We start from the raw sequence: 14067 nt of genomic DNA, 5'->3' as shown, positions 1-14067 counted from the left end.
CACACATGGCTATTCACTATTCACTTTTTCACCCTTTCGTAACATGCGATCAAAGCACATTGAAACACCCCACATGTTCGTTATTGCTACGAAAACACGAATTGCCACGGGTAGTTATTTAAATGGGGTGTGTAAGTTGATTTAAACTACTGCATGTTGATCATGTGAACAATTTATGACAAATTAATCGGTAGTATTCATGGATAACGAGGAGAGTGAGTCATTAGTTACAGTGTGAAAAGTCCACTGACGGGGAGACGTTTTGACTCCGTGGTCCGGCATTCAAATAAAACGTTGAGAGTTTTGATCCACTATGATGTGTCATAACATTAATTTTGAGCCCCGAGATCGTGCTCAACAAACCAAAAAAAAAAAAGCACAAGAGTTCCTCATTTTCTGCACACTGCTTTGCAAATACGTTAGGCCTACATTTATTAAAAAAGTACAGTATTTAGAAATTATTGATCTGGACTTATGTGCTAATCAGAGTTGTGATTTAAAGTTTTGGTGGGCCTCAGAAGATGTCAACTTGGGCCCCAGACTCTTAACATTGGGAACTGAATGTTTTGGGTTCGATTTGTACCATGTCAGAAAGTAGGCAGACATTTGAGACATTTGTCTTTTTTAAAGTCCAGTCTCTATTCACGTGTTTTATTCAATACACAAATATAATTGGTTTGCTTTCATGAACGACCTGGGAAATCACCAAGTATTACCATTGGCAGAAAACCATAGGATTAGGGCTCTTCAAAATTATCCTAAAACGTTTTTCTCTTCCGATTTGTGTGCAAGCTTGGTGAGAAGAATGATGCTTTGCTGATTATAATTATTTTTTGACCATTGGCTGTTTGACCTTTGTGATGGTCGTGCACTTTTCATGTATGCTCTAATTTATGGGAATCGCTAATGAAAATTAGTCAACATCAGGAGTGGTATGAATATATTGTTGAGATTTTTTTTCATTATTGTGCTGCTGAAGGAGCTGAAAAGTTAAGTCTCATTTTACTCAGTATTAAAGAAAATATCACAAAGGTATTGAGGGGAGAGAAGCAATGCTGTGTATGCATGTACACATTACATGAGCTTTTTTATTTTTATTTTTTACATTGATGGCCACAATATAGATAAAACAGACAGAAAAGGCTGATGTGTGGCCATGAAGTCGATATAATGGGCACACAAAGTACTAATTTGTGGGTTAAATTCACATCAACAACTTTTACATTTGCATAAGCAAACGGCATGCACCTTTACCGGATGTTGACCTCAATGCCGGATATCCTTAAAGACAAGTGTCTTTTAGTAGTCTGTTCTCATCAATAGCCCGGAATGCCCGTTTATTTTATTTTTTTCCCCAGAATGTTTTTGGAACTCATTACCAGTCTAAAGGAAAATGCACTCTTCCTACTGTATCCCTGCGCAGGTCGTTGTTTTGAGCCCAGGCTTCAACTTCTACTTTACCATTCATATAAAATAAGGTCTCAATTTGGTGACTCAATTGTACAGATGTTTGTTTATATGACCTGTGATTGACTGGCGACCTGTCGAGGGTGCACTCCACCTCTTGCCAAAGTCAACTGTGATTGGCTCCAAATAAATGAGAACATAATGGGGGCAAGCACCTTTGAAAATGGATGGACAGAGGGTTCTTTTTGCAGGTGTACTTAATAAAGTGTCCAATGAGTAAGAATTATCAGCAGACAGCTGAAGATTTTATTCCACATTTTAATTTGCACGACAAATGGTCGCTCTGTTTTATGATGCATGTGGCATACTGTAGTCCATATTATGTTGACTCGAATGGAACACAGGGAAATGAGTTAATCATGAGGGAGCATGTGTTTTCAGTGATGACATGGTAGTCACAACTCCATATTTTACACCCCATGAAAGCCAAGAAAGTAAATGGCACAAATATGGCCTCACGCTTGCTGAGTAAGTGCCAGTGTCTGGTCGACAATCTTCCCTGCTGTCTGCCCGCCTGGGGTCCATTTAGCACGACTCTCTCACATCCACCTCCTTTCACTGCTTGCATGCCCCCATCGCTTCCAATGGCATCATGCTGAGATGCTAAAAATTTCCAGGTTATGTGGCAAAAGGCTCTCAAGCACAGCAGGGAGGTCTATCACTTCCAATTTTGTTACTATTCAGTAGAAAATCCCCGGCCTGTGTGAGCTGATCATCAGACTTGCAAAGTTGGCTGCTGTGAAGGAAGAAAACCCAGACTTCAAGTGATTGGACGAAAATGATTCACATCACTGAAGCCTTGAAAATGGACAAAGTTATTCATCCATTTTTTTTAGCTTGTTCTCATTGGGGTCACAGGTGAATTTAAGGCAAGGTGGAGTACACACACACCCTGGACTGGGCACCAGTCAGTTGAGATGGTCCCAGTGCAAATGTTTTCTTAATACTGTGCTTTGCCCCCTTTAGCAGCAATGACAGTTTCACATTCAATGACAGTTTGCAGTCTTTTGTTATAGTTTAGATGAAAAAGGCAAAACAATAAGGAATGGGGTGGAGAGGACAAACAATTCCCAAGCTTTGCTCCTATAAGGGAGGGGCACAGTACTGTACTGGAAAAAAATCCTGCAACAACCACATGAATAGGACACAAACGACAACAAATGAAACTCTTGCACATGCAGGAAGGCTGGTGGAAGACAGACCATCTCAGATACACTGGGCGGCGACGGCCGCATCTCCTTGGCAAAAAGCCTCCAGGTCCTTTGACTTAGTGGGTTGCCTTACCTCAACTGCACGTTTGAGATGTTCCCAGAGAGAGTCAATGAAATTGATTTCAAGAGAATGTGATGGCCACTCCAGAATCTTCATTTTGTTTATGCTGTTGCCACTGAAGGGTTGACTCAGGGCAGTAGGCTGGGGGACACCCTGAACCAGTTGCCAGCCAATCGCAGGGCAGACAGAGACGAACAACCATCTACGCTCACACTCACACACAGGAACAATTTTGAGTCTACAATCAGCCTGCCATGCATGTTTGGAATGTGGGAGGAAACCGGAGTACCCGGAGAAAACCCACGCAGGCCCGGGGAGAACATGCAAACTCCACAGGGGGAGGCCGGAGCGGGGGATTGAACCCAAGACCTCTGCACTGTGAAGTCAACGCAGTAACCACTGGCCCACCAGGCCGCCCTGAATATTAATAGTCCTCCAATATTTTCTGACAACATGTTACATCATCTCATCATTGTGCTCTTGTACTGGAGCTCACACACCACCACAAGACCCGCGACCCACCTCCATGTTTCATAGCAGGGATGGTTTAACTTTCAGGAAAAGCTGTGTTGACTCCTCTCGTGTCATCACTCACACCACCCTTTTGCAGACAAACCAGGATTTTAGCTGAAGTTGATTTGGGGTTTCTCGTTACATGTCAAGCAATCTCCATTGCAGTTGCAGTCTTTGTTGCTCTGCCTGACTGTGGCTTGGAATTAACAGAACCACTCCTTTTCCACTTCTACGTCAGAGTATAACCACGACATGGAGGCATTTTCAAACATTAAGAAGTCTTTTTATATCCTGTCCCGGATTTCAAAAGTTCAACTAGCTTTTCATTCAGGTCCTTTTACTTTCTCCATGACTGAGTACCCAGAAAAATCAGTGCGGTCCTCAACCGAATATGCAAGGGGCTCTCAAGAGCAGAAACTCATTACTCACTCACAAATTACAGTCCAACAATTCGCAAGTGTGGAAACACACACACTTAGCTTAGGTAATAGCAACTGGCTATACACTCTCCCTAAATATAGGAAACATTTTCCATGTGATCAGACGTATAATCCCCAAAAATGATCTTTCACACATTCTGCTCGGTTATGTCAATTTTTAAGTGCATAGACAAACAAACATTCACACTCAATCAGCCTGTGTTAGATTCCGAACTTACGGAGAGAATAGGAGGACTTTTTCTTCCATTTTTAAAGTCCTCCAATTTATGCTCCAGTTTGCCTCAGGTGTCATGCATGCATCAGCTCGTCAAAAATGAGCTCCATTCATCGTTGTCTATTTACCACCATCCTGTATTTCAATAACATCACATCATTAGACCGGGAGATTCTACGTCCCAGCCCGCAGGTGGGAGGAATTCTCTGAACAAGTGAGTCACCACGTGGGCAGCCCCGGAGCTTTAAAAGGCAGACTTGATTGTCTTGATTATCTAACCAGAAATCCTCTGGGTAACGTGTTTATTATTATAAGATTTGTTGAGACAGCTTCTGGTTGTTATTATTGGGTGTGAAGTATACTGAAGTTGGATGGAGTCGTTTGTAGATGGATATTTCCGAGAGGTTAAAATGAGGTGATAGTCTGAATGCAGCAGGTAATAAAAGATATAAAACAAACAACAACAAAACAAGTCTCTGAGGTCATATTTCATGTCTAATACTGCATGTGTTGACGCAGATTTTTCTTTTTGTCATTTGTTAATCATTCTTCTAATTTGTGAAAGAAACCACTGTGATTCTCCCCAAAGTAGAAATCCTTCATGACTAATACGTAGTGTCTACACTTTACATTTAAGCTATCATACGTTTGTGTTCCCGTCCACCCGGTTATATGGTTACGTAAGTTGATGATCAACAGCAGCAGGTAACAGCCACTGAGCAAACACTGCCTTCAAATACAAATGAGCCAATAAAACATCAGTGTATGGCAACGTTTTTGCAGATAATGAAAAGAAAGTGCATCAACAAACGGAAAGATCAAACATCCATTTTCCCATCCGCTTTATCCTCACAAGGGTCCCGCAGGGTGCTGGAGCCTATCCCAGCTGTCTTCGGGCAGTCGGCGGGGGACACCCTGAACCGGTTGCCAGCCAATCGCAGGGCAAACAGACGAACAACCATCCACGCTCACACTCACACCTAGGGACAATTTAGAGTGTTCAATCAGCCTGCCATGCATGCTTTTGGAATGTGGGAGGAAACCGGAGTACCCGGAGAAAATCCACGCAGGGAGAACATGCAAACTACGCAGGGGGAGGCCAGAGCTGGAATTGAACCCGGTACCTCTGCACTATGAGGTCAACGCGCTAACGACTGGACCACCGGGCCGCCCCAAGATCCAACAAAGCATGACGATTAATATTTTAACTACTACTACTGTAATGACAATAATAGAGGTTGTGGGTTTGAATTCCTGGTTTGACATGTTCTTCCTGTGCTTGTGTGGGTTTTCTTCAGGTACTCGAGTGTGCTGCTCACTCAGAAAGGGTTTATACTGCTGTAGCTGGATTTGGACTGCAAACAAATCACTGTGATTCAAGAAAAGGCTCAAAATATTCCCATTCCCACTCTTAAAGTAGCCCTGCTTTGGATTCATCCAGCCATTTTCTACACCACTTATCCTCAGTTGGGTCACGGCAAGTGTGCAGGAGCTTATCCCATCTGATTTTGGGTGAGGTCTCCAGTCCATCAAAGATGGGGGTCAGTGCAGAAACGATCGTGTTTTCGTTTCTTGAATAAAGCTGAAGCATCACATGGGAGACTCAGTTGAATATTATTCTGCATGAAAAATATATTGGTTTGGAAATAAAATCCTGCCAAAACTCTGCTGTGTGTAGTGTGTATACAACACCATGAATTATACTAGACCATATGCATTATTTTGAATGGACAGGCATCTTTATTGAGGCACATTTGTTCTTGTTATGATCTATAGCCGATACAAGACTAAATATTTACTGCTTAAGAAATGTATGTAAATATTTTCTTTGATGTGATCTTACACGTTTTAATGTTCAATGTTCAACAGCTCTACAAAGCTGGAAACATGCACACCATCCCCAGATTATGTACAACAGACCACAGAGGGAAAAGCAGCAGAGGCGAAAATAACTTTTAATTAAAAAAAATATTAACAGAACTCCTATGAAAAAAAACAACAACAACAATAATAAAATCCTGTACATTTGACAATATCCAGTGTCTAATTCTATCAATGGTGGTGCAAACCACAGTTGCAACACAAAAATTGTAGGCCTAGGCCTAAGGGGTTTTATACATGTCAATGTGGTTTATATACACTCAGTGATGGATATTGCACAAAATACACATGTAGAGGCAGATCCTTTGGGGGTGGTCCACCATACTGTCTGTCAAAATAATAATTGCGCATATAAAAACTGCTACTAGAGTGGGAAAAAGTTCCACATTCATGAATAAAGTCGGCGACACATAACATGCGTTTTGTTATTTCTCAGCAAGTCCAATTGTCCTTGGGTAGCGGGTTATTTCTCCCCCCACCCAAACAAAGTAGATTGCGTTTGTGGTAACTATTGTTTTGGACTTGATTGGATTTGGGGGGGGACAAAACAAAAACAAGATGTCACATTTATTTCTAAAATGTTCCAGTGTTTAAAAGTCCAATTGAATTCAAGAAAGTCATTCAAAAATAAGAACAAAAGGCTCACTTCCCTCAAATTCTCATGATTCTGGAATGAGCAGAGGAGGAAAAAAGACATCTTAATTAAAAAATACAATCCACCCACAGGAATGGGGTACACTTACAGCCCCAGTGCCAGCTGGACTTCCTGTTGGTGTGAGGGTCATTTGAAGAATAGAGGAATGTGGTCAGGGGGTGGTTCGAGCCGGTGCCCATTAAGTTCTACAAGTGTCAAGTCCACCCAACTAAATGCAAAAGAGCTACAGCTGATCAGCCTGTGATGTGGATGCACTCCTGCCTTCAAGGTGTCTCTAGTGCTCTAGGAGCGGTTGTCTTTGGCAACATTGTGAGCCATCCAGTTGACTTTGGTTGTCCAGCTCTCCCTCAACGCCTCGTCAAATTTCTGTCGGAACTGTTTCAGCGCCTCCTCGTCTGTTTTGCCCAGTGCCAAGGAATCCTGTGGGGTGGGGATCATGGAAGCCAAGGATAGGAGAGACAAAACTTGAAAACGTCTCATAATGTGCATCTTCCAAATTAGGGATGTGGAACTAGCACACTATAACTGGCCCATTGATTAAGTTTTTTTCATGTTTTTCAACGCCCCCCCTCCCCCAAAAATATCTTCATTAAAAAAATGATTCATTACTCCATCCATTTTCTGAACCATCATCGACCTCACTGTGCAGAGGTACTGGGTTCAATTCCAGCTCCGGCCTTCCTGTGTTGAGTTTGCATGTTCTCCCCGGGCCTCGGTGGGTTTTTTCCGGGTCCTCCGGTTTCCTCCCACGTCCCAAAAACATGCATGGCAGGCTGATTGAACACTCTACATTGTCCCTAGGTGCGAGTGTGACCGTGAATGGTTGTTTGTCTCTGTGTGCCCTGCGATTGGCTGGCAACCGGTTCAGGGTGTCCCCTGCCTACTGCCCGAAGACGGCTGGGATAGGCTCCAGCACCCGCCGTGACCCTTGTGAGGATAAGCGGATCAGAAAATGGATGGATGGATGGAGTGGTACACACATTTCATGTGTATGTCATATACACAGTAGGGCTTGCACGTCTTCATATTTTCATGCCCGTCCACACTCTGAATTTCATTGTGGAGTAGTAAAGTGTACAACTATTACAAAAAACATGGTGCCAGAGATGGAGTCATTTCCATGCGCAATATGAAACACATACCATATCAGAAGGACAACAGTGCCCCCTGCAGATTCATTAAGGTATCTCCATACAACTTGCTGAATAAAACAGTCGACCAAAAACAAAAAAACAAACAAAAAAAACCCACCACTGCTTTGGATTAGTTGAAAGAGATTTGCCTATAATTCTACCCATTTAAGTGATTAGCTTTCAAACCAAGATTTATTCTAATTACTGTCCTGCCACTCGAATATTCTCGATACTTTATTCATTTTAATTAGGCAGTTCTGACACGCCAGCAAGGATAGTAGTGCTGAAAGACATGCACGCATGTGTGCTTATCACCTTCAGGTACTGGATGTCTTTGACTGAAGTGAGCTCAGGCAGGCCAGCAGTAAGCATGAGGGCAAAGAGTGTAATGAAGAGGTTCCCGTTCTTCCTTAAGATGAGATAGGCCTCTTCACAGTACTGACGGAAGCTGCCAACACAGACACACACAGTGGAACTTCATTCACAACCCGCATAGACTGGAGTTAAACTTGCGCTTGGAATGTGAGTATGAGCTAAAGTTGTCAGGATAAGGTACAGTAATCCCTCGTTCATCGAGGTTAATGGGGACCAAAACCACCCACGATAAACGAAAATCCGCTAAGCAGCGACCAATTAACATATACGGGTAAAACATAATATATATATATTATCTTTAAGTCCGCAAACGGTCCGCGAGAAGCCTCAAAACAACAGCGAGTCACATAGAGCAACATATACAGTACTGTACTCCATGTATATGATTTTTTATTTTATTTTAATGAATATGTTTGTAAAAAAATCTGTGATGCACTGAAGCCGCGATAAAGGGACCGCAAAACAGCGAGGGATCACTGTAATGAGCTATACGGTATGTTCAACTTGCTTCCTGGAATTGTATAAAAATACAATATGGATTACAATAATAATAATAATAATAATAATAATAATAAATATATATATACACACACACACTAGATATATATAATAGTGTACATCCAAATAAATACACATTTGATCCCGTTTTAGGCAAAGGTATCAGATCTTGGAGGTTTTGGGGAAGGCTAAGTTGAACATGACGCAAACGGGGCAAGTTCATCGCGCAGTCTCTTCTCTCATCTTCTGGTGGCTATGTGTATTGCAGTGATAAATAGAAGTTATCGAGAAAGATTGTTAATACATAGAAAATCAGTGACAACAACAACACTATCCACACAACCCTGTTACAATACGATGACTCAATTTGTTTCCAACAGTTTATAGAAGACTTTTGAGTTAATAAAGCAAACAAAGTAGAACAGACCTGCCAAATTTTTCAGTGTAACCAGTTTTGCCCTGTTGTATGACGTGGATAAAGTCATGTGTGAGGATGAATGGCACACGCTCCCTCTTTATGCCAAACTTTGACTTGAAGTTGCCCAGAATGTGACCGAAGTCTATGTGGAAGAGCTGACGGGCAGAAACAAAGACAGTGAACTCCAGCTTATACTACCTGCATTAAAAAGACTTATTTGCGGTTTTCCGATGAAACCGTCCACTCAAGCATCATATATTCAACCCGATCTTTTTCCAACCTGTCCAGTGCTGCGGACCATGATGTTGTCACTGTGGCGGTCCCCAATGCCGAGGACGTATGTGGCTACACAGTAGCCTGCACAAGACAGGGTGAACTCCTCAATGGCCCGATCAAGAGCATCACTGTTCAAATGCAACAAATGTGTATTTTTCAGAAACAAGACGTATATGAAGACCTATAATAAACGATAACACCACCGTACCCAGAGTTCCGTTCCTTGAGCCAGTTGAGCAAAGCATCCTTGTTAAATGCAGCAGTGGCTGCCACGTTGGAGCTGGTCAACTGGATGTTGGCAATTGTGTCAGCGGATGACACAACCTCAATCAGCCCTGCCCGGTCACCTGTCGCTAGGCAACCATATGGTACTATCCTGTATGACACGAGGAGAAAAAGCAGCTTTTAGGATGTGAATTTGTGAGATCACATGCACTTATAGTAAGACTTAGCCAATTGCTCATTTGACAGTGAAATAAGAGCGATGGAATACTGTTACTATGGTAGTGAAGTGTCTGTACATTGTGACACATTCTGTGATTGTGTGCCACTGCGGGCTACTGGGAAATGCGTGAACAATATTTTAAAAATATCAGCTAATTGTTTTTTTTTCTTCGAAGAAATGTCTCAATACGATCAGGAAAATTGTTGTTGATGATTGATATCCCGAAATGTATTTTTGATGCAAATTTTTTTTAAATGGCAACTTTTTAACAAGCACAGTTTTTCCAGATACAAAACACACTCACCTGAGATCTAGATGAGCCTCCTTCCATAGCAAATCCATTAACCTCAAAATCTGTAGTGTCAACATATCTTGTCTTAGGTCTGTGTTGGGGTTTAAAAGAAATAGAGAAAAAGAATAGATAGAAATAAAGTGTTAAAACTGTATGCTAGTTAAAAACTCTGTCCCACCCCTTCCTGATTTCTCCTACCATCCCCGTTCTTGAAGATGATTCCCAATGTGTCTCCTGCCAGCAACTTGTTGTTGTAAACAATCCAGAGTGGCTTCATCTTGGAGTCCATGTAGCGACACTTTTCCACGCTGACATATAAGGACAGAGCATGTTAAAAAAGTGACAACTTGACATATTGCAGCATGTTCAAAGATTGTGCTCTCACTTCATGCCTGACAGCAGGATATTTGGATTTAGAGGAGAGTGCAGATCAGACAGAGTCTCCGAGTAGCCACTTTGCCTTAGGCAAGTCATCATGGCCTCCTTGGTCAACATTGCCTCCTTTGTCTTTCCCCGAGCATGCTTCATGGTTCCCAGCTTTATTAGCTCATTCACTGACTTTAGCTTACTCAGGGCTTCCACCTAGTTGGTGCAAATTAATTCAGGTAAGTCATGGTTTTGTTGTCTTACGTTGACATTTTTACCAATCCGTATACGAGTCATGCATATTTTTAATTAGGAAATGAGCGCTTCCCACTGCTGAGTCTGTCAAGCATGATGCCCTGCATGTTCTACTTAAACACAGAGAGTCAGAAATACAATGATAACCCAGCGTGTGTCTCTTCAAAACAGGAAGTGGCTAATGCATGACACGGTAGAAGAGGAAGAAGGAGAACTTCCCAGGGACCCTCTGTCCGAGCAGTAGAGATGGCAAAGGTTAAAGATCACAGGGTGATACTATTGTCAGTGTGACAGGCTATAAATACCATAACTCTGATGCTATCGAGTTTATTTCATTCTGGTCCACAGTTATATGTAGTACATTAATGATGACATTCTCAATAAATCCACTTTGAATTGCTATCGTGCGAGTTCAGATGTGTAAACAACCACCAAAAAAATTATACCTGTTTCTTGAGAACCTCAATATGAGGGATACTGCCTCTACAGTAGGCTTCGAGCATGAGGGCAAATTGAACTGAAACAGCAGGCATGTGGATTTCCGACCTAAAGGTGGCAGCAGAGATGAAGCTTAATCAGCAAAAAAATGTGTTGCCCCACAACTTTCTAGTACAGTGGTAAGAAAGAAGACCAAAACATATCATCAAAAACAACATCTCTCTTTAGAATGTAAACAAACAATACCTTAAATGCCAGAAGAGGAAGTGCCCTATTTTGCGACTTCCTTGGGCTCGCTCTAACAGGAAGTGGGTAAGGGCGCAGTCATAATAGGGCTCATAGCGCAACACCTGCACCAACTGAAGCAAGTACTGTGACAGCTCTTCGTTACTTAAGAAGAACAACAGGGAAGGAAGAGTCAACACGAAGTCAAAATTTTACCCTAATGAAGAGTGAAAATTTGAGAGGAATAAAAACGACGCGCACACAAACGTGATTATAGGGGAAGGCATTGGAAATGTTGACAAAAGTAAAGGAAGAGACAAATGTACAATATTTAAACGACTATTTAGACTATTTATGCTTACCTCATATCATACAAGCAGCGTACAGCGTACTCTCGGACATATTGATCTGGATAGTTGAAATCCAGAAGCTCCAGTGCATCTCTTGGACACAGTCTGGGCCAAATCTGAAGCAGTGCTTGCAGCTGAAAAGCCCCCACGTGTGCGTGCACACACACGACACACACACACACACGCACACACACACACACGCACGCACACACACAAAATCCAGATTATACAAACCCTTGAAACACATGCCTATAGGCCGAGAGCATACAATGCTGTGATAATTTTTTTCCCTGTTAGAAATTATGATGATCATAATTATGAATGAATATTAGCATTGGTAAACTGCTTTCTCCAACTTGGCAAAATAATAACAATTCCCCAAAGGATGACATTTGAATAGAAAATAATATAAACCACCGTGGACATCAGATGATTGGCACTTGTCATATTCCTCTTCAGTTTGTAATTTGTAACTTTTAGGCCTATTTGTTTTGAGTCATTAAAAAAATCAAATTGAGTTTATCAATATTCATACATGAACTTTTTTAGGGCTGTCACTCATAATTTTTAATTGATTATTCTATCAATTATTCCATTTATTAATCAGCTCAAAATTTATTTTTGCAATAAAGTTTATTGCAAAATACTCCACCCCCACCCCGATATTAGATTATGAATCCATTATTGATGTTTATTTGGTATTATTTAAGGATTAAAAAAAAGCAACAAATGAGCAATATCTCATGAGAAGAAGTGATGTCTTCGACAAACTATTTGAAACATGAAAAATATTGATCCTTGTTTTCCAAAGTACAAGCAAACGTTTACAATTTTAAAAAACATTTTCATTCAACATGAAAGATATTCAGTCTGTGTTCATAAAGGACTGCAAAAATGTGAGAATATTTACTTTTGAGAGGCTGAAAAAGGTCTCCAAACGATGAATCCGTTTTCAAAGCAATTGCTGAAGAATTTGATTAGGAGACGGTTGTTGATTAATTTTGACACCTCTACATTTATCACATGCAGGGCTAGGTCAGCGTGTTTATAGCGTGTTAATTTTTTATCTTTTTAACTAAATTTTAACTCAGTTTTATGTCAGTGGATCACAGTAATATGCTAATATTTTGTTTGCAGCTTCCCTTTTACATTTCTTTCACCATACTTACAGTAATTATTATACCATATTGGTATTTTCTTATATCAAACACTGCTAAAAAAAACATTCTAGTAGGTAGGCATCTGGTGTGGTGTTTTTCTGTTTTTTCATTTTTGCAAACCTGGGCCATGTCCTCATGTTTGCTCCACTTTACGGAGAGCAGCAGTTTGGGCAGGGACTGAGGGAAATTTTCTCGGCAGTCGTAGCGTAGTGTCCAGATCAAGTCCTTCTCATTTTCACACAGCTGAGAGAGAGGATCCCGTTCCATGATCTCCTTCAGCTCAATGTGGAACTTCTTACCTCCGCGGCCCTGAAGAAAATGATGTAAAGTTAAGAGAGATGAGGATAGCAAAAAGGAATTGGATTGAAAGGTGACTGCAGTTACCATCAATGCCAACCAGATGGCAGGAGTGTGTCAACATGGCCTATTTTTCCAAGTTTCCATGAATTTATGAGATTAAAACAAACATGACAAGGTAAAAAAAAAAAAAAAAAACTACAAATATTTATTCCACCCTTTACAATAGAGGTTTTAAATTCAACACTTGCAGTTTACAGACCACACATTACCTCACTGATTGAACATTGCTAAAGAAACGCAGCTCTATATCTTATTCATGTATTCAGAGGGATACTTCACATTGGCAAATTGAGTTCAGACATGCCAAACATAGGATTATGCAATGGGCTGTCGACGCCCAGGGGGCGGTTTTAGGTTGAGTGATACAGAGGGCTAGAAAAAGAGCAACTATTCTGATTGGAGTTTAGTTCCACCCGTTTCAAGCTAACTAATGGTTTTGAAAAGAAGAGTGTTATGTGTGAATAGAGGGAGGGGCCATATTGAATAGCATCATTCATTCATTCATCTTCCGAGCCGCTTGATCCTCACTAGGGTCGCGGGGGGTGCTGGAGCCTATCCCAGCTGTCTTCGGGCAGTAGGCGGGGGACACCCTGAATCGGTTGCCAGCCAATCGCAGGGTACACAGAAACGAATAACCATTCGCACTCACACTCACAACTAGGGACAATTTAGAGTGTTCAATCAGCCTGCCACGCATGTTTTTGGAATGTGGGAGGAAACCGGAGCACCCGGAGAAAACCCACGCAGGCCCGGGGAGAACATGCAAACTCCACACAGGGAGGCCGGAGCTGGAATCGAACCCGGTACCTCTGCACTGTGAAGCCCACGTGCTAACCACTGGACTACCTGAATAGCATCATGTGTCGTCTTATTTTTATTATTTTACTTTATACATGCAACTACACCTGCTATACATGAACTCACCATAGGTGCACAGTCATTTGCTCTGGCAATCTCTGCAGCCTTTTCCAGGATCTATAAACAAGTATGAATGACACACTCACCCAGATATCAGAACACCATAATAACAAATA

At 41.5% G+C, this 14067-nt stretch overlaps 1 protein-coding gene across 1 annotated transcript in view; it reads right to left on the bottom strand.

Annotated features, from left to right (window-relative positions):
• Positions 1-6321: 6321 nt before the first annotated feature.
• pik3cb (phosphatidylinositol-4,5-bisphosphate 3-kinase, catalytic subunit beta) overlaps positions 6322-14067 on the bottom strand; it is a 47789-nt gene continuing 40043 nt past the window's right edge. Inside the window, exons 12-24 of the mRNA XM_052078841.1 lie at positions 13958-14008; positions 12794-12982; positions 11526-11647; positions 11185-11328; positions 10947-11046; positions 10265-10461; positions 10078-10187; positions 9892-9970; positions 9351-9518; positions 9147-9270; positions 8876-9021; positions 7891-8023; positions 6322-6862 (exon numbers count right to left, since the gene is read on the bottom strand). Coding sequence (XP_051934801.1) covers positions 6725-6862; positions 7891-8023; positions 8876-9021; positions 9147-9270; positions 9351-9518; positions 9892-9970; positions 10078-10187; positions 10265-10461; positions 10947-11046; positions 11185-11328; positions 11526-11647; positions 12794-12982; positions 13958-14008 — 1701 coding nt within the window. The 3' untranslated portion in view covers positions 6322-6724. The remainder of the gene's footprint in view (positions 6863-7890; positions 8024-8875; positions 9022-9146; positions 9271-9350; positions 9519-9891; positions 9971-10077; positions 10188-10264; positions 10462-10946; positions 11047-11184; positions 11329-11525; positions 11648-12793; positions 12983-13957; positions 14009-14067) is intronic.

The sequence above is a fragment of the Hippocampus zosterae genome, chromosome 10, assembly GCF_025434085.1.
Source record: "Hippocampus zosterae strain Florida chromosome 10, ASM2543408v3, whole genome shotgun sequence".
Taxonomy (NCBI): Eukaryota; Metazoa; Chordata; class Actinopteri; order Syngnathiformes; family Syngnathidae; genus Hippocampus; species Hippocampus zosterae.
The sequence above is the reverse complement of the archived record's forward strand: the minus strand, read 5'-3'. Positions and strand labels throughout refer to the sequence as shown.